At 48.1% G+C, this 20,966-nt stretch overlaps 2 protein-coding genes across 5 annotated transcripts in view; one reads left to right on the top strand and one right to left on the bottom strand.

The window, feature by feature from the left end:
• HEPACAM (hepatic and glial cell adhesion molecule) overlaps window positions 1–16,687 on the bottom strand; it is a 110,581-nt gene extending 93,894 nt beyond the window's left edge. Inside the window, exon 1 of one of the 2 annotated variants that reach the window (XM_090027045.1) lies at window positions 15,837–16,687. In XM_090027045.1, the coding sequence (XP_089883171.1) occupies window positions 15,837–16,020 (184 nt within the window). In that variant the 5' untranslated portion in view covers window positions 16,021–16,687. Of the gene's footprint in view, window positions 1–2,739; window positions 2,840–15,836 lie in introns of those variants that run through there. The other variant, XM_090027046.1, reaches the window with a different exon arrangement.
• A 50-nt stretch (window positions 16,688–16,737) lies between these two features.
• The window catches only part of CCDC15 (coiled-coil domain containing 15), a 48,903-nt gene continuing 44,674 nt past the window's right edge, over window positions 16,738–20,966 (top strand). For 2 of the 3 annotated variants that reach the window (XM_090027044.1, XM_090027042.1), the window contains exons 1-2: window positions 16,738–16,990; window positions 18,405–18,554. In XM_090027044.1, the coding sequence (XP_089883170.1) occupies window positions 16,826–16,990; window positions 18,405–18,554 (315 nt within the window). In that variant the 5' untranslated portion in view covers window positions 16,738–16,825. The remainder of the gene's footprint in view (window positions 16,991–18,404; window positions 18,555–20,966) is intronic. The other variant, XM_090027043.1, reaches the window with a different exon arrangement.

The raw sequence follows: 20,966 nt of genomic DNA, 5'->3' as shown, positions 1-20,966 counted from the left end.
AAAGACCTGCAATTGCTGCAGATGGATCTGTAGCTCAAGGATTGGTTTCTGTCACCTCAAGACCCATCAATCAGCCATGATAGAGAGCATCTAGAATCACTAGTGCATAGAGAGCATCTTTGAATCAAGCGATTACTGGCAGGTTGAGCTAATTCTAAATGAGCTATCTCACGTACCAGAAGCAGTCTACCTCTGACCTCTGATCTGAGATAATTTATCCTACTTCTTGGCAGCTGAATCATAGAAAATTAGGGTTGGAAGGTCCTTAGGAGGTCATCTAGTCCAGACCTTTGCTGAAAGCAGGACTATCCCCAACTAATCATCCCAGTCCCTTGCCTTTGTCTAGCTGAGTCTTAAAAACCTCCAAAGATGGAGCTTCCACAACCTGTCTGGCTGTTCCAGTGTTTTACTACCCTCCTAGTGAGAGAGTTTTTCCTAATATCTAACCTAAGCTTCCCTTGCTGCAACTTGAGACCATTGCTTCTTGTTCTGTCACTTGTCATGACAGAACAACCGTTGCATTTTAGGGTCATATAATAAAGGCCCTCCCTAAGCAGTAAACACCCCTGGTGAGAGTACCCCTCAGGCCTGTTTATAACACACCCCCACTGCCACTGGTAGCCCCTAGAGAAAGATGCATAGCACATTCACACCCATATAACTTACATTAATTTTGTACATTGATATAAATGACACCTTTATGCAGAACATTTGAGGTAACTGCATTCAGGAGATAGCTATTACACAGCCTCACCACTAGGTGGTGGGGAGGCTGGCAAAAGCCTTTTTGCCTTGAGCAAACTGCTATCCCAGGACAAGCTCCAGATATGCAACACTTAAACTCATATTACTTCCATCTAGAGAATTTTATCCTGATTTCTACCAGAGTAATTCTATATTAGATTCAAGTAAGTTTCATGAATGCAGGGCCTTTCATGAGTCAGCTCCTTTTTGTTCCAGGTGTAAAGGCTCATTATGCTAGTGTAGACAAGCTATACCTAGGCCTTTGGCTAGCAGGACCGAGGAGGGCATTGTGGTAGCCTTGCTAGCCATGTTCATAGGCATGCAGAGTTGATATGGAGCTGCCATTTTACAGTATGTTCATATTATCACAAAAGAAGAAAAGTGACCTATCTCCAAGAGTACTACTTTCACAAAGTTTGGTCTTGGATCTCACAGGCCAAGACCAGCTCCCCGTTATATCTCAGCACAAGAAGGCACTGGCAGTGAAAGCACAGCAAAGCTTCAGCAAATTGTTGGATTTGGTGGAAGCACTCTGCCTGTTGTGCTGTGCTTCCATGTATATACAAGGTAATGTAAGCCTTTATTCTGCATCTGGTTCTTTCCTTAATCCCAGTAGATGGATTCTTGGAGTGGATAATCTGCCTGGGGCAGCAGAAGCCATCCATAAGAGCATTTAGAGACTCTGTAGTGTAGAGCACTTTGAGGTGCTATGGCTGACTCCCAGGCAGCATAGGTTCTGTATTACCTACTCCTTGTGTCAGACCTAAGGGCCCTTTTCACTGAGCATGGACACTTTACCCTGCTTGCCACTCCTTGGAAGTCTCTCAGCCTTCGCTCAAGATCCGTTACTGTTATGGTAGAGTGCTGTTTATAGAGCTGTTTTCACAAAAAAGCACAGGACCTTCTGCAGCCATGCAGTTCTTTATCTCTGATGGCTGAAAAGTGTGGAACACACTGTTCCAAATGTGCTCATGCACAACCCTGTCAGCTGAGACAAACACTGGGACTTTTGCCACTAACAAGCTACTGTAAACTGCCTGCAAGTGGGTTAGCATTAGCACAGCACACTACCAATGGGGACATTTTCAAAGATAAATAAAAAGAGAAACCAAAACCCAGCCCCTATAAAAAGCCCAGATGCCTGCCAACCTATCTAAGTGTATTCCAGATCATTTCCAATATGCATGTGTGGGCTGCTTAAGAAACAATGATGAGAGAAAGAGAGTTCATCTCCATGGCAGCTGAGTAGGTCATACAGTATCGAAGCTAGCACATAGATCCCATTAAATTCCACTTCTCTGAGGAGCTGGGGAAAGAATTCAAACAGAGAGGACTTTTTGCAGGAGCAGGGTTTTCAAATAAAACTCCTTTCCCCACATTTCTAGAATAATACTAGGGACCAATTGCCTTTTAAATATTCCATTTAATTTGGTGTGGATAAGAAGGCGGCACACCAAATGCGTGAAACCTGGATATATTCCATTACATCTTCTACAGTCATAGGGCTCAAGCCAAAATTTATGCCCAGCATCAGTGCCTATATCTGAATAACAGTTGTTAAAACTTTCCACCACTTTTATCTTGGACCAAACTTCAAAACAGCTGAATTATCAACTGAATCAACTTGAACTGTCTTTCAAAAAGAATATTAGATTAACTGTAACATCAAACTGTCCTGCTTTGAAAACTCACTCAAAAACAGGATTCAAAATCCTGATTTTGGTGGCACAGATAAGTTATTTGTTCCATAAGAAACTACTTAATTCCCATTTAAAACTTCTAAATCTTTTTCCAAAGACAGGGACCTGCTACATTGGGAGAAGAAAAGGCATTAAAAGATGTTACATGAATAAATAAATCCCACTTCTTCATGCATGGGTAAGCACAGTAAGCTCATAAACACACTGGTATTTACTTAAACCTCACCACACATATCAAGACATCTGCAAACCCACTCACCATTCACAAATTCTTTAGAGAGTAGTGTTCTCTTACCTGTGTGGATAAGAAGGCACACCAAATGCGTGAAACCTGGAGTGCTGAGGACTCTGGTCAAGGCGCCTCTTTCTCTCTTCATTTTGGGTTTAGTTTTAGGTCCCTCTCACAGACAATTAGCACGATTTTTCCACTCTGGGCACGTCCCTTAGTACTGCTTGGAGTTTTCTGCCACCGCTCAGCCCTGCCAATTCCTCTCTGAATACACAGAGCTCTGTGTGTTGCTGGATTTTTTTTTATTTTGGTCAGACCTGACATTTTCTGGTTTTGTGAACCCAACATCCTTTTCTTCAGGGAATTAGATGCCAAAACTGAGAAATAATGAGCATATTCCCAAATCTTCAAATGCAACGTAACAGCAAAGGCTTGTTTTAAACTGAAAATAAGAAGCTTCTGAATCCCAGCTAATAACTGACCCTAGCTCTCTACCCAACGTTCTGAGAGCAGCACACTGGGCTGGCTGTCTTATTATCTTGAAAGAACCCTGGCCAGACAAGGGGAAACTGTGAGGACACTTGCATTTTCTAGCCACCTGTGGTCAAGCTAGTGCCTTTCTGTTTTGACAACAGGAGTTGTTTTCTTAGCAGTAAGTGCATTACTGGGTCTCTGGATTAGAAAAAGCCTAGATTCAGTGTATAAAATCGCCATATTTTTCTCTTCTGCTTTTATTCAACAGGATATTTGTGTGGGAAGTAGAGACAGGAGACATTGATGCTCCCTAAAGGAAAGATCCATGCCACAGCAAACTGGGTGTGAATGCTATCTTGACTCATGTTTTCCCATCCTTGCAGGAGGTCTGTAGTTGCTGAGTATGGGATGCTACTTATAAAGGACATTCACATGCAGTTTGTGTTCCTTTGAGCACACTGCTGCCATGGCCTGTCTTGGTATATGTGGAATGATTTGCCTGCTGAAGGCTGCTTTTTGTGGGAACAGTAAATCACATATCTTCAGGACTAGGCTGTCCTTAATATAGTAAAGGGTGGGGGCAGGGAAGAGTAGGTATGCCAGAGGGTAGGGCTAGGATTCAGAGTGAGCTAGACAAATTGGAGGATTGGACCAAAAGAAATCTCGTAAGGTTCAACAAGGAAAAGTGCAAAGCCCCAAACTTAGGTCAGAACAATCCCACATATAGCCAGTACGGGCTGGGGGATGACAGGCTGGGCAGCAGCTCTGCAAAAAAATGACCTGGGGGTTACAGGGGACAATAAGCAGAATATGAGCCAACAGTGTGCCCTTGTTGCCAAGAAGGCTAACAGCACGCTAAGCTGTATTGGTAGGAGTGTTGCCAGCAGGTCAAGGGAAGTGATTATTCCCCTCTATTCAGCACTGGTGAGGTCACATCTGGGGTACTGTGTCCAGTTTTGGGCCCCCCCACAGATATGGACAAATTGGAGAGAGTCCAGCAGAGGGCAACAAAAATAGTTCAGGGGCTGGGGCACATGACTCCTGGGAAGAGGCTGGTGAAACTGGATTTATTTAGTCTAGAGAAGAGAAGACTGAGAGGGGATTTAATAGCAGCCTTCAACTACTTGTAGGGGAGTTCGAAAGAGAATGGCAGAAGTTCTCAATGGTGGCAGATGATAGAACAAGGAACAATGGTCTCAAGTTGCAGCAAGGGAAGTTTAAGTTAGATATTAGGAAGGATTTTCTTACTAGGAGGGCAGCAAAACACTGGAACAACTTACCATGGGAGGTTGTGGACTCTTCATCCTTGGAGGTCTTTGAGACCTGGTTAGACGAAGCCTTGCTTGGGATGGTCTAGTTGGAGACAGTTCTGCTTTGAGCAGGGGTTTGGACTAGATGACCTCCTGAGGTCCCTTCCAATCATAATTTTCTATGAATGGGTGAGTCACATAGCAGAGCAAGTAACAATGGGTTATGCACAGTATGTGTGGGGAAGTTGTTAGTTTGAGGGGCATGTGGGCATAAACTTGCAGTGGTTAGTTGAGGGGCATATGGAGAAGAGGTCAGTAAATATATAAGTAAAAAAAACTGGATGAAGCATGGAACTCACACGGCATATGCTAATTGGTCCTCATCTCTCTTAGTATCTTGTTGGCCCTTCTGCTGTGCTCTACCTGCATTTGTCTTTTTGACTGCACAGATTAGGGGCAACTGGCATGTTTTTGTAAGGCACCCAGGGTCCAAGCATTCAGTCCCAAAATGTGATTGTGCCCTTTGACTACTACAGCAAAAAAGAACTTGGCAAAATTGTAAGGGGTCAAAATCAGGTAAGGCCCATTTGGATTCATCTGAGAAGCCACAGACTATTAGTAGACTTTTCACAAGCACTGCTCCGTCAACTTGCAAGTAATATCAAACCCCAAAAATTTTCAACATTGTCTGCCTGAACTATCCTCTCATACAGCTGTTAATTCTTTGTCACTGCTCTTTCCCTCCTCATGGGTGATTAAAGTTTATGAGTTGGCTGAAGCTACCAATCTCAGGGGTTGGCTACCTGGCTCAGACAGAGGAAACTCATATGCTCCTGGACTCTCAGCTCCCAGGCCCAGTCCCTCCGGAGGATAGCCTCTGTGTGCCACTGCACACAGTAGCCCCTAATCATTTACACATTTAGTTTGCTCTCTTTTTCCTTTCTTCTACAAGAGAGAGAAAGTTGCCCTCAGTAATTGCTCTCCTTTCCTCTCTTTACACATCAGTCTATTCTTCAACACTTCCTCTTTTATCTTCCTTTTGCCTTTGTAACGGAAGCAAGATGTTCTCCTGTGTGGGCAGCCTGTCTCATCCTTTCCTGCCACATCTTGATGTATTACTTGTTGGAAAAATATAATGTGGGAGGCTCCCTTAGGTATGCAGCCCTGATGTCAGCTCCACCACCTCCTACACCATGTCCATCTCCACCCTCAGATCTTAACAGCACTGGTCAGTCAACAGATCTTTTAGTTAGGGCTTGTGATGGTCTCGTTTGCCCTCTGAACTTCAGTGATAGGTGAAGGACAATTAGCAGTCCTCAAGTCTAATTCTCTACTTTTATTAAGCTGCCAATGGAACTAGTAACTTAAAGGGTTATCACTCGTCATAATGGCAAACCAATATAGTAATATACAGTAAGGAGTTGGTATCCTTTCACCAATCTTCCTCTTTCTAGAATTCCTCTTTACAGGATGGCCTCTTGTGGCCTCACTTGCAGTGTCCTGGGATCTGTTAGCTACAATCCAGGCTGTAGTAAGCCAACAAATCACTGGCCACCCTTAGCCACCTGGTTCTTCCCCTGGTACAGTTACTGTCCCTTCCGAGTTGCCTTATGTTGTTATTGCTCACAACATGGGACCAACTCTGTCTCCACCAGCAACTGAATCATCTCTGTGCCCAACGATTGCTTGCAAGGTACAGTCCTTTCCCAACCGGGGTCTTCACCACCCAGGTCATGTCTCACCCCGTGTTTGGAACTTAGCTCCTTACTTATGGTTTCTGCCCAAAAGCACCTCTGCCATTTTCTTTCAGGCCATTTTCTTTCAGGCTCTTCTCCTGCAGGTCCAGAGAATCTCACATCATTAGAATCTCCACTAAACTGTCCTGGTCCGGTGTTGCCTGTCAAGCTTGCTGCTCCAGCGTTTGCCTACCAGCACCTCCGTGCCAGCACTGGTAAGTACAATGTCCCAGTTCTGAACCCTATCCCAAGGCCCATCCTCTGCTCCCTGTGGTTGGGAGTCTTCCTCCTTCCCCAGCTTCAGTGTCCCTTTTAAGGGTCACGCACCCCTGACATCATTTTCCTTCATGAAGTTTAAAGGGGCTGCACTTGTGTTTATTCTCATCTCACCACTACCTTTCCTTGTCAGCTCATCTGCCAGTTAAGTGTAGCAGGAGCAAACTCTGACTCCCTTCTACAGCCTTACTATTCCCCTTTAAAAGATCACTCCCCACAAAATTATATGTGTGATCAGTAGCAGGAATGGAGCAAGAGGCATGCAGTCCCCCCCGTGCTACATAGTGGCTTGGCTACATGTTCAATTAATGCGCATGAATAAACTCTGGAGTATATTCTTGGGCAGCACACTGAGCCTGGTCAGAGCAGCCTTGGCTGGCAGCAGCTCAGGGCTGCTCCAACCAGGATCAAGATGCTGTGGGGGACCTGGCTGGGGCATGAGGGTGCTTCAGCATGAGGCTAGCTGGCAGGCAGCCCCTGCACTGAAGCACCCTCATGCCTCAACTAGCCAGGTATTGTCTACTTGTACGCTGCTGCTCATGAAAAAACTCTGGGGCAGGCTAGTTCTTGTATTTACAAGAACTAGCTTGATGTGGAGGTTACTAGTTTCATGCGCCCTAATAGGGACACACATGTAGATGCAGAAATGTTTATTGCAGAGATAATTAGGCAGCTCTGCAGTAAATGTCTCATGTACACATGCACAGTGAGACCTGGAGCTCAGGTTATAGTGACTTATCTCCCACAAAGCTTTCAGGACTAAAGGTGGGTTATTTTTTACTGGTGCTTGATGGAGCTGTTCAGTAATTCCAACAAATACCTACCGAAGGGCCACATGTCTAGAGAAATGGAATAAGGCAGTCCTTGGACTTATGTACACAATTGGTTCCTGAAAACTGTGTCTTAAGTCAAAACGTTGCAACTTGGAACCAATTTTCTCATAAGAAACAATGTCATAAATGGGGGATTGGTTCCTGAACCAAGGCCTGATACCCTATTTTCACCAAAAATACCCCAGAATTTTGTATTCAATCAATTACAGATGAGTAATATGGCTACATTAATGTATTTATATTGTAAATAGCAATCATATTGATTTGGAAGGAATTCTTTGAGGTGACTTGGTTGGACTTTTTGAAGGGTACTTGGGCTGCAGTCTTCTCAGGAGTCTTGGCTACAGGTTTTCCTGGCGTCTTGCCTGCTTTCTTAAAGAAAGTGTCCAAGGAAATTTGGACAGATGTTCTCCAGGGAGATGAGCGATGCAGCGAACTTGTTCGCTAGCGTGGCATTGCATCCGATCAAGCGTTGTAAAGTCGAAATTGATGTCATAAACTTGAAACAAGGTGTCAATTTATAAATGTTTTAAGTGTGAAACATTGCAACTCAAAATGTTGTAAGTCGAGGACTGCCTGTATACGAAAGGAAAAGACAGCTGGCCAGTGCAACTGTCTTTGCAGCCCCAAAATCATAGGAACACAAAACACCACGCCCATGTTCACAGGGTTTGGACCAAGCTGCTCTGCAATATAGCTTGTTGGGCCCACTTCTGAGAAGCATCCTAAGGTGCTGCCTGGATATATTTTCAGAGCATGGCACAGCAACATTGGGCTCCAAACCTTCAAGAGTTTGAACGAGCTTCAGCCAAGAAGCCATGTGACAGCCCTATGATCAACCCCAGGATTTGTATGTCAGTGTCCTGCATTAGCTCAGCTCTGAAAGCGCTCCTGGTCAGGGCCAGATTAACCCTTTAGTGGGCCCTAGCTAAACAAACTTGTGGGCTCTGGGCTGGTCGAGGCCCCCTCCCCACCACGGCACTATCACCTGTAGGGAGCAGGGCTGCAGCTAGGAAGCAGCTGCTATGGCAGCAAGGTGAGAAAAGGGAGGCAGATGGGGCTATTTGCATTGCCACTGTGGGGGTAGAGGGGGAAGGACTGGGACCCCCTGCAGCTCAGCCTAGTTTACCTATGTGTTAATCTGGCCCTGTTCCCCATAGTACCTTTTCAGCAGGAGGTGCTGCAGTACTATGCTCTGAGAGCAGCTAGGGCAGTTCAGGAGCTATCTGGCACAGAGCCAGGCTTATTCCATTGCTAAGGAAGTGTTACTGAGCTCATCTAGGGAACAATGAGATCAGGGATAAAAAGGTCCTAAAGGGTCTCCTTTCCTTGATTTCACTGATGAGAGCATTCAGTTCTTCTCTGCTTTTGGTCCCTGTAGCTTCAAAAGGATCCCCTGTCTGCTGTAACATCTGTCCTGTCTCCTGCCAATAAGGGTCCTTTGCTTTCCATAGCTGCTGACCAGGGGATGAGCAGGAGCCTTCTTCAGTGACAGGAAAGAGCTGAGCATTCTTCAGAGTCCAGATCTGCTGTAGCTCATAAAATCCAATATTAGCTATATGCAGAAATCCTCTATTATCATACACGGACTGAGTCGTCCCTTGAAAGGGGTGAATTGGGGTGACCGCCCAGGGCCCCGCACTTTGGAGGGCCCTGTGGACAGTGCTGTACAGGCTACCCGCACTACTCATCAACCCTCCCCCACCCCACCACCCTGCACAACCTATGCTGTGTGAACATAGGCTGGCCACTTCATATTTCTCTGAGTTTGGGATACAAGAACAGTAACCCTGATATAGTTAATGAATCTATATGCAGCATGTGCTGGAAGGACATGGTTTTAGTGTGGGTGCTGTTTTGTTTTCAGCCTCCACATTCCTTAGGAACCAAACCTAAGACCAATTCATAACCAAGTTTCAGCACAGCCAGCACAAGCACTGAGGCAGGGCACATCATAAGGGAATGTATAATAATGGAAGCAATCCAAGCCAGGGATACAGGAATAACTAGGTACTCTATATGGCGCTCTCCAGGGGGCAAGATTTCAGGATTGGCACATGTCAGTGCTTCTAGACAAAATGTGTGAAAAGTTCCTTGGTTTTGCCTCACCTTTTTTGGATAAATTCTATCCCAAGGTACAGTAAGCAATTCTACAATCACCTACTATAAGTTAGGAGTCATCTTTAGTGGAGTCCAGGCACGACCCTGGTATAAGGGGCAGGAGTAAGATTAGAATCAGAACCAAAGCAGTCTGGCATGTCTACAGCACCTGCACACTGGGCTAGGGGGCACCACCATGAAGCACACCATGCCCACCCTTCCCGCTGCAGCCCTGAAGACTGTAATATAACTCCCCTTCATGCAGCTGGGCATGTGCAAACATGACTGATTATAGCATCTGCCTAGCACAGAACATGGGACAGTTCAATTACTGGTGCCTCCTCCATGCAGTCTGCATGGAGAAGAACAGTGCTTCCCAGTAGGGCTGTGCAAAGCTTTGGGTGCTGATTCGATTCAGAGGAGATTCAGCCCGATTTGGTGGTTAAGTCTCCAAATCCGAATCAAATCAGGAGACCAATGAAAAGGTTGAATCGATTCAAAGTTCTGATGACCTTTGATGATTCGGACAGTCCCCGCCGGCTGCAGCAAGGAGCTGCGGCTGGACTTGAAGCTGGTAAAATGAGAACAACCCTGGGACTCACTGCTCCTGCAGCGGCCTCAAGGGGCTTGTGCAGAGCCCACCATGTGGCATGAGGCAGTGGGGATTGCCCTTCCACCAGGCAGAAACTGGTGAGTGTGTTTTTTTTTTCCTTAAAGGGCCAGAGCTGGGGTGGGCAGGGCAGCTGTGGGGGTGAGGGCTGGGACAGTGGTGGGTGGAGGACAGGGGGCTTGTGCAGAGCCCCCCCCCCCCCCCCCCCCCAGCGCGGGGCAGTGGGAATCACACCTGGCAGCACCGGGTGAGTAGAGGCTTTTTTTTTCCAAAGTGCCAGGAGCTGGGGCGGGCAGGGCAGCCATTGCTGGGCTGGGAGAGTGGGTGAGGGTTGGGGCCTGGATGATTCAGCCGAATTGATTCAGGACAGTGATTTGAATCATCGAATTGAATCACTGTCCCCTGATTCTGCTGAATCCGAAGCGAATACTAGCCACTTCGCACAGGCCTACTTCCCAGCATAATTAAGGAGCTAGTATAAACATGCCTCATAGGTGCCATCGATCTTGGAACTGGCAGAGTGAAAGGTAAGAAAGGTTCTGTAAGGCTTCTGAGTTACAGCTTGAGTCAGCTCTGTAAAGCTCAGGCAGGCTCTTGCCCTGAAACCCTCGTTTAGTGTACTGATCCTCAGTCCACCCAGCTGACCCAGTGTCTTCTCTCCGATTGATTCTGGAGTTGGGTTAAAGGCACTCCTCCAGCACCTTCAGTCCTGGGCTGCTCCTATCCCAGTGATTTCCTTGGTTCCTGATCTTTCCTTCAGCTTGCTCCTGGATTTTAGCCCTTGGATTTTCTCTACAGACCTTTTTCCTGACCTGGCTTACTCTTTGTCATGTAAATTACCCTTCAGAATTGGTAACTAGATTTTTGATTCCTGGCTCCTAACCCTGACCTGGCATTCTGGCTCCTGACTTACGGTTTCAGACCCTTACCCCTTCAATCCTCAACTCAACACCTGTCTCTAGTGGATCCTAATAGGCTTAAGCTACTGTCAGGTCAATAAATTGGAAAATGCAGAGGTCAAAGTTACTGTAAGGTCTGTGAAAGGAAAGTTGTGAAGTCAAAGCCTACCACCATGTCAATAAGAGAGAAAAGGTTCAAGGTCCAAATTCCTGCAGCTGGCAAACAGGGCTGAGTACAAGAGGTAAGTATACAGAGTAGGGAGAGGAGCTGATGTAGAAGTAAGAATATCATTCCTGCCAGCATGCTTCCCTGTTACCCACTAAAGGCGCATTTGCTTGGGCAGGTGGTCGCAAAAGGGTATGACATGACAAAGGACTCTGTTCATGAGTAGTGAGAAGTAGTTAGCTGCATTAGTCAAAAGTCAGGTGGAAGGCATGGTAGAGTTAGTTACAACATAACCAGATGATGTTGTCTATGAAAGCTTAAACATATCTGAATTAGTCTATAAGATGCAACTCTACCCTGCCTCTTGGGCTTCTATTTAAATGGAAAGCGAGACTGCAGGATTTCCTCAGCAGAGTGGCCCTGTACCAGCACTGAAGTTAAAAGAGCAAGCCCCACCCTCCTGTAGTCCATAAGGAGAAGGCCTCTACTCTGCTTGATGAATGGGATTTGCACCATGTGCTTGTCTGGGCCCAAGCACCTCTGTTCTCAGGAGTCCTGTTTTATAGGGCTTTGGTGGCCTAGATCCCCATCAGCCTCTTTAATATAGGCACAGGTATGCAAAGCTGTTCTGATGCAGCACAGCCATGGTCAAGAGTCTGCCCTTGAGAAAGTGTGAGTTACTTTTTTAGACTCAAGGTACCCTTTTATCGACTCCAGGCACCCCTCAAAGCGCCAGGTTTTAGTTTTCACTCATTTTTGATGTATAGAAAAAAATAGAACAATACTTCTGTTGCAATGAACTCAGAAAGACCACAACAGGCCAGAATGTTGTTAACACTATAGAATCATAGAAAATTAGGGTGGGAAGGGACCTCAAGAGGTCATCTAATCCACCCCCTTGCTCAAAGCAGGACCATCTCCAACTAGACTATCCCAGTCAAGGCTTTGTCTAGCTGGGTCTTAAAAACCTCCAAAGATGAAGAGTCCACAACCTCTCTGGGTAACCTGTTCCAGTGTTTTACTGCCCTCCTAGTGAGAAAATTCTTTCTAATATCTAACCTAAACTTCTTCTGCTGCAACTTGAGACCGTTACTCTTTGTTCTGACATGTGCCATCACAGAACTTCTGCCATTCTCTTTTGAACTCCCCCCTTCAGATAACTGAAGGCTGCTATTAAATCCTTTTTCAGTCTTCTCTAGAGTAAAGAAACCCAGCTCCCTCATCCTCTCCTCAGAAGTCATGTGCCCCAGCCCCTGAACCACTTTTGCAGCCTTCTGCTGGACTTTCTCCAATTTATCCACTTCCTTTCTGAAGTGGGGGGTCCCAAAACTGGACACAGTACTCCAGATGTGGCCTCACCAGTGCTGAATAGAAGGGAATTATCACTTCCTTTGACCTGCTGGCAATACTCCTACCAATGTAGCCCAGTATGCTGTTGCCAAGAAGGCTAACAAGAGCATCTTGTTGGCTCATATACCACTTATTGTCCAATGTAACCCCAGGTCATTTTTTGCAGAGCTTCTGCCCAGCCAGTCAGTCTCCAGCCTGTACTGGTGCATGGGATCGTTCTGACCTAAGTGCGGGACTTTGCACTTTTCCTTGTTTGAACCTCATGAGACTTCTTTTGGTCCAATTCTCCAATTTGCCTAGGTTACTCTGAATCTTAGCCCTACCGTCCGACATATCTACTGCTCCCCCCAACTTGGTGTCTGCAAGCTTGCTGAGGGTGCACACTCATTCCCTTCTTCCAGGTCATTGATGGACATATGGAATTAAACTCTCCCCAGGATAAGCCCTAGGACATTCCACTTGAGACCACCTGCCTACTAGACATTGAGCCATTTCATATATTTCATAGGCATTTGGGCTGGAAGGGACCCCAGAGGATCATCGAGTCCAGCCCCCTGCCCTAGGGGCAGGAAGTCAGCAGGGATCATAGGATCCCAGCAAGATAAGCATCCAAATGTGCCTTGAAGGTGTTCAAAGTGGGTGCTTGAACCGCCTCCAGTGGCAGTCTATTCCAAACCTTGGGAGCTCAGACCGTGAAGTTCTTTCTTATGTCCAGCCTGAAATTGGTCGCAGCAGAGTTTGTGACTGTTCGATCTTGTCATCCTTTAGGGCGCTCTGGTGAACAGACGTTCCCCCAGATCCTGATGAGCACCCCAATAAACTTATAGGTGGCCACCAGATCACCCCTGAGCCTGCGCACATCCTTTTTGAATTGCAGAGCCCAAAACTGGACGCAGTAGTCCAGCTGCGACCTCACCAAGGCCAAGTACAATGGGAGAATGACATCCTGGGATTTGCTTGAGAAACATCTATGGATGCAAGCCAGCATTTTGCTCGCTTTACTAGCCATAGCATCACACCAAAGGCTTATGTTCATCTTGTGGTCAATAATGACCCCCAAGTCCCTTTCATTCGTAGTACTAACCAGCGTAGCACTACCAAGCCTATAACCATGCTGCAGGTTTTTCCTCCCAAGGTGGGAGAGAGCCATTGATTACTACCCTTTGGGCCAAATTATCCAGACAGTTTTCTGTCCACCTTATAGTCTATTTATCCAACCCATGCTTCCACAGCTTACTTGTGAGAATGTTGTGGGAGACTGTATCAAAAGTTTTACCTAAGTCAAAGTATATAATGTCCTGCATCCACACAGCCAGTCATCTCATCATAGAAGGCAATTAAGTTGGTCAGGTAGGATTTGCCCTTGGTGAATCCATGTGGACTGTTCCTAATCACCACCACCTTCTCCAAGTGCTTACAATGAATTCCTTGAGGATCTGCTCCATGATTTTTCCAGGGACTGAGGTGAGGCTGACTGGTCTGTAGTTCATCAGACCCTCCCTTCTTCCCTGTCTTAAAGATAGGCACTATATTTTGCCTTTTCTCAACTGCCCGGGACCTCTCCCAATTGCCATGAGTTTTCAAGGTAATGGCCAGTGGCTCTGCAGTCACACTGGCCAACTCCCTCAGCACTCTTGGGTGCATCCCATCCAGCCCCATGGACTTGTACATGTCCAGCTTTTCTAAATAGTCCCTAAACTGTTCTTACACCACTGTTGGCTGCTCACCTCCTTCTCAAGCTGCACTTCAGTTCAGTTCCATGACTGTATGCAAGGACTTCCAATTCTTCCTGCTTGTTTCCCAGGCTCCGTGCATTTTTGTACAGACACCTCAGGTAACTTGCCAATTGCCCTCTCCTGCTTGCACTTCCTCCAGCTCTCCTGCTTCCACACTTACCTCAGGGCTCTGTTCTCCATCCCCTGGTAAACCTAGTTTAAAACTCTCCTCACTAGGTAACATGCTCTTCCCCCTCTTTCTCAGGTGGATCCTGTTTCTTCCTAGCAATCCTTCTTCTTGGAACAACATCCCATGGTTGAAGAAGTGAAAGCCCTGCTGGCAATACTATATATGCAGCCACACAGATCCACAGGGTATGTCCACTCCTGCCCAGGCCCTTCCTTTTGACTGGAAGGACCAAAAAGAACACTGTCTGAGCTCTTGTCCCTCCCCCTTACTCATGCACCCAGGGCCCTGTAGTCACTTCTTGATCTGGTCAGGGTCCCCCCTGGCAGCATCCTTGTTGCCCATATAGAGCAGCATGGGGTAGTAGTTAGAGGGCCAGATGAGTCTCAGTAATCCTTCTGTGACATCCTGGATACAGGTTTGGGCCAAGCAGCAAACCTCCCAAGAAAACAGGTCAGGCCTGCTAATGCATACCTCTGTCCCCAGCAGAAAGGAGACTCCAACCACCACCACCTATGGCTTCCTGTTGGTGGCAGTGGCCTTCCCAACCTTGGAGATTTCTGGTCTGGCTGCCTGCTCCAATGGAATGTCCTCCTCCCCCTCTGTTGCTAGGGCTCCATATCTATTCTTCAGGCAAACTGCTTCAGGTGGAGATGAAGACTCCTGCCTGCTGCCAGAGGTCACAAGTTTCCAGCTTCCACCTTCCTGGGCAACCACATTCTCTTCCTTCTCTAGTTCTCCCTCTGGTCATCCTTCCTCTACAGTCCTATAAGTCTCCTCCAGCACTGAATCAATAAAGTCCTCATAGCAGAGGATGCTGCAGAGCCTTGCCGCCACCTCCTGTGGGGATGCTACCAGGAGGTATTGCTCACATGACAGGCAGTCTCCCACCTGGCTACTGCTGGACGGCACTCACAAGCTGCAGTCTCCACAGCATGAAACCAGGATTTGGGTGGAAGCCTCAATGGTGAGTGGTCCTGCTTAGAAACTTCACAAGTTTCTAAGCAGAGGAAGAGCTGCCAGTGGCTCTGACACTGCAACATCCTCCAGGCATTTCTGTGTCTCTTAATCTACTGCCTGTCTTTCTAAGCAGACCTTCCCTAGCAGACTGACCTATTCACTTCACTGTTCCTTGGTCCCAAAACATTCCTCTTTTCCTGCTAACCTGCTTCCTTTCACTCAGCTTACACTGAAGGAAAGTGAGAGAGTTTCTGGGCAAATGCCCCTTCTCTGCAGTCTAGTTAACAAGGGACTTAAATACTGATCTAACTCTTGAAAATTACACTAAATATATGTAGGTTAGCTGCTCTTAATTAAAAGAAAGAGCTTACCTTAAAGGCTCCCCTTCAAAGAGGGGGGCAGCAAACTACGCTGTTTGCTCACTCTGTGGTTGCTCCTTTTATACCCTGTTGGGGCTGGACTGGCTTGGCCCTTGTTAGGGCTTTTGTCAGACACAGGCAACAATCACGCAGCTAGCAGCACTCTTGCTCAGAGCACACCCCCAACAGGCAGCCCACCAAACAAATCATTAGCAAGCCAAACACAGAGGCAGCCCTAGCTCACTTACCTTCCTGGACCAGCATCTGGCACCTGGCTCCTCTTTGTCTTCCCCTTGTTCCTCTTGCTCCCAGCAAACTACCTGCAAACTGCTGGTCTTTGTGCCTGTTCAGTCGTTTTGTTTGCAACTTCTTGATGCTCTCTGCAGTCCACAGGGGCTGACGCATGCTGAAGGCACAAAAGTCTTTTACCATACACAAGGCACACTGTGGGTGCAGTTTAGCTCCAGAAGCTTTGATACTGATAATTGTAGTGCTTAATATGGAAAGAAATCTTTTAACATTTAAAACTGTATTGATGAATAGGAAATGTGTATGCCTGGGCAGCAAAGAAATACACTATTGGCTTCTGTTTAAAACAGCTCCTTGCTTTGTGTTAATTTCCTAGTTGTGTGCACAGAGCTGGTACCTCGGTGGATGTAAGCTTGGGGGTGGGGAGTTTCTTCATGCCCGAGTAGTTCCTATGGTGCTATCTTGTGACCAGGGCATAGCCCCTTGCCTCTTGACAGGCTCCCCTTGCTTCGGCTTGTCCACATATGGCGGCTAGGAAGGCTGCCCAGGTGACAGGTGCGGAGCCATCCACATTCAAGAGAAGGTGAAGGCAGTTAAGAGCATGTAGCCAGGAGAGGGGGCGGGTGCCGACAACCAGCTGGTGGACAGGGAGAGACTACGTGGCCTGCGGCGGCGCTCGGGATGCTCCCTCCCGTCACTGGCTTCTGGACCCGAGCAAGCTCGTGTTTGCAGAGAATGGGGCTCCCGACGGACACAGCCGTAGCCGCCCCAGCGCTTCCCTCACACGACCCCACCGCACTCCGCAGGCTGCCGCAGCTGCAAGCAAGCCCGCCGGGAGCAGGCGGCCGTTGGGCGGAAGTCGGTCGGCGGGGGCGGGGCCCGGGGTTGCCATGGCGGCGGCCGCCGGGACTGGGTGGGGTCAGGCTGCAGCTGCGCTTCCGTTGTTGCCGTAGCGCCCCGTTTCGAGCAAGGCCCCGCGGGTCGGAGCATGGCCGGGGCTCGCCTGAAGGCACCTGTCGGGAGACCGCGGCGGATGGTGCTGGCGGAGAGGAACCAGCGCGTGGCGCCGGTGGGCGCCTGGGTGGAGCGGGCCGGGGCCGGGGCCGGGGCCGGGGCCGGGGCCGAGGTCGAGCCGCCGCAGGGCCTGGCCTTCGTGAGTGCTGCGCCGCGTCCTCGCCTTTGCCCCCCTTCTCTTCCCCTCTTGCTCTAAGCCCGGCGGTCTCGGAGTCGGCCGGCTGCTCGGCTGCCTTCCTGCGCTCCCTTTCCCTTGGCGGCACCGCTCCCGATACTCGCGCAGCGCGGACCCCAGGCGATGGAGCTTGCCCCCTGCTTCCCGGTGGAGTTCCATGAGCTGCACGTGGCAGCAGGGAGTGGGGTAGGCAGCTGGCTCCATTGCACAGGCCTTTCCCTTGGTGGGCGAGTGCTGGGAGCTGCATGTGAGTCCTGCACACTAGAGTTGGGCCGGCTTGGCTCTGCTCCTTGCTGCCGTGTGCAGTTCCCAGAACTGGCCAGAGCTGTGCCACCAGGTGCCAGCACCTCCACGGGTCATGAGCACCCTGAGGGCCTGCTGCCTTCTGCTGCTGCCACCAGTGGCGGGGGCTGTGCGCCATGGGGGGGAGTTGCTCACCTCTCGTCTTCCCTCACACCCCGCAAAACACATTCACCCACACCCTGCTCCCACATGTACGCATACCCCACAACATGCCTTACACCCCACACCTTGTCACACCCCCCAACCATACTCCACATATTCTCCCACACACAATATACAAGACTAAGACTTCATTTTTGCATTATTATGCAGTCACTTCTATATACACTATGCAAACACAAATCATAACAAAAATATTTTTTTAAATAAAAGAAAGTTAGAGTAGATGTTTGACTTTTAGTATATGATGTGGATTTTTTTCTGGTTCCAGGATGGCAACTCCCTTTCCCCACAGGAATATTTCTGGGGGTAAGGGGAGGAAGCTCCTGTGAGCTTCCTCAGGGGTTAGGGATGAGACTTCTGGGGTCAGGGGTTAGGGATGAGATTTCTGGTCCCAAGATGGCAGTCAGAGGGTGGGGCACCTGTCATGGGGCAGGGCTACCATTACAGCCCTCAATAGCTCCCCAAAACTCAATGAGCAGCCCTCCAGCCAAAATAATTGCGCACCCCTGTTCTAATACTTAATTCTACCTACTGTTTGTGCCTTTTACTTTGCCTGCATTTGTCTAGAGTCAGCTTTTTATTACTGTATCTTTATTCTACTTGCTAAGTTGAAATAGATTTTTCTGTGATATCTCTTTATCTTGTAGCCCCCCCCCCCAAACAACTGTGATTAATTTGACCCTTTTGTCCATATTGAAATGCTGGATTGCTTGGACCCAGCTCTGCATGCAGTCCATATTGGTCTGAATCAGTGATTTGGTCTTCACAGCTTAGGCTTCCCCAAGTTATTTGCATCATTTGAAACTGACATCATTAATCTTATTTGACTTCTCTGACACAAGAAGCTGAAGTGCAGCTACAGCTTTTGTAAAGCTACAAAATAAAGTAAAAAAGCCACTCTTCCCTTTACCAGGTTTCAGCATTTCAGGTTGAAGAGGAGCTAAAGGAGCAACAAAAGGAGAAAGAGGAGAGTCTGAGACGCTTTCAGGAGGAAGTGAAGCAGAGGGTGAATCAGCAGGCCAGGAGGAGGAGAAAGCATCAGCTTCAGAAATCCTATGAAGCGGTAGGACAAGCTTCTATCAATCCCCATCTCTGGTCTGCTATATATGAGGACTCATGCCTGGAAAATAGTATTCTTTGGTTTTGAAGCAACACCATATTGATATAATTTGTACAACCTTTGTTGAAATTTTGATTGGAAAAAAAGTTGGGGAATGGAAATTATAATTTTTCATGTTATTTTAGTTTCAGGCCTCTTGCATGCACCCAAAAGTCACTTTACCCAGCTGTATAAATGCCACTTTTAGCACTTCTGTGCAGTGTGGATGTAGAAATGTCTTCTTTGCTTCTAAGTAGGCTGCACTTGTTTGGCAGGTACATGGATTTTGCACCTCAGTTCAACTCTGAATTTGTAGCCTGGTAAATTAGGCTAAAATACTGGGGTCCTTCCATTGCTCCAGCCCAGGGGCTGGGAAGAAATATATTAACCCAATAGTGTAATAGCTTGAAATCTCTGGGGTACTTCATAGATTTCATAGATATTAGGGCTGGAAGGGACCTCGGAAGATCATCAAGTTCAGCCCCCTGCTGCAGGTGAAGGAAGTCAGCTGGGTTCATAAGATCCCAGTAAGATAACATCCATATTTCTCTTGAAGGCGTTAAAAGTAGGTGCTTGAACCACCTCTGATGGCAGGCTATTCCAGACCTTGGGGGCTCGGACAGTAAAGAAGTTCTTCCTTATGTCCAGCCTGAAACAGTCTCGGAGGAGTTTATAACCATTCGACCTTGTCATCCCTTGGGGCGCTCTGGTGAACAAACCAGATCCTGGTGAACATCCCTTATAAACTTATAGATGGCCATCAGATCACCCCTGAGCCTCTGCTTTTCCAGGCTGAAGAGTCCCATAGCTCTCAGCCTCTCATCGTAAGGTCTGTTTTCCTGACCTCTGATTATGCGCGTGGCTCTCCTCTGCACTCTCTCAAGCTTCTCCCCATCCTTTTTGAATTGTGGAGCCCAAAACTGGATGCAGTATTCCAGCTGTGGCCTCACCAAGGCTGAGTACAATGGGAGAATGATGTCCTGGAATTTGCTCGAAGCATCTATGGATGCAAGTCAGTGTTTTGCTCACTTTACTAGCCGCAGCACCACACTGAAGGCTCACATTCATTTTGTGGTCAATCATGACCCCCAAGTCCCTTGCATCTGTAGTGCTAGCCAGCGTAGCACTGCCGAGCCTTATATGCATGCTGCGGTTTTTCCCTTACATTTTTTGGTGTTAAACACCATCAGGTTCTCATCCGCCCATTTCCTGAGCCTGTCAAGGTCAGCCTGGATTGCCGTCCTGTACTCTGGTTTCATAGTTTCATAGTTTCATAGTAGCTAGAGTCGGAAGGGACCTAGGTAGATCATCTAGTCCGACCCCCTGCCTTGGCAGGAAAGAGCACCGGGGTCAGATGACCCTGGCAAGGTGCTCATCTAACTTCCTTTTAAAAATCCCCAGGCTAGGAGCCTGCACCACTTCCCCTGGAAGCTGGTTCCAGGCCCTAGCCGCCCTGACTGTGAAGTAGCGCCTCCTAATATCTAATCTAAACTTACCCTCCGCCAGCTTGTGACCGTTATTCCTGGTCACTCCTGGCAGCGCACGGGGGAACAGGGACTCCCCCAATACCTGCTGATCCCCCCTGACCAGTTTGTAGCAGGCCACAAGGTCCCCCCTTAACCTTCTCTTGTGGAGGCTAAACAGGTTCAGGTCCCGTAGCCTCTCCTCATAAGGCCTGCCCTGCTGACCCTTGATCATACGAGTGGCCCTCCTCTGAACTCTTTCCATATCGTCCACGTCCCTCTTGAAGTGTGGCGCCCAGAACTGGACGCAGTACTCCAGCTGCGGCCTGACCAGTGCCGCATAGAGGGGGAGGATCACCTCCCTGGACCTGCTCGAGATGCATCTGTGGATGCATGACAGGGTACGATTGGCCTTCTTGACTGCCTCCCCACACTGCCGGCCCATGTTCATCGTGGAGTCAATGACGACTCCAAGATCCTTTTCCGTCTCCGTGCTGGCAAGAGGGGAGTTCCCCAACCTGTAAGTGTGGTGCCGGTTCTTCCTCCCCATGTGCAACACCTTGCACTTATCAGTGTTAAACCCCATCCTATTCTCATCCGCCCACCGTTGCAACCTGTCAAGGTCAGCTTGTAGGTCTGGATGCTTCACATCAAAGTTTGGTATTATCAGCAAACTTGGCCAGTCTGCTTCTGATACCAATGTGTACATCATTAATGAAGATGTTGAACAAAATAGGTCCAAGTTCAGAGCCTTGAGGGACCCCACTGGTCACAGGGCACCACGACGATTGACTTCCATCAACCACCACACTCTGGGTCTGACCACGGAGCCAATTCCCCAGCCAGCAGATCACGGTTGACCTGAGGCTGCATGTGACAGGAGTATCAATATCGGAGCCTTTCCAGGAGTGGC

This window comes from Crocodylus siamensis, chromosome 14 (genome assembly GCF_052110815.1).
Source record: "Crocodylus siamensis isolate JL-2025a chromosome 14, ASM5211081v1, whole genome shotgun sequence".
In the NCBI taxonomy this organism is placed as follows: Eukaryota; Metazoa; Chordata; order Crocodylia; family Crocodylidae; genus Crocodylus; species Crocodylus siamensis.
The sequence above is the reverse complement of the archived record's forward strand: the minus strand, read 5'-3'. Positions and strand labels throughout refer to the sequence as shown.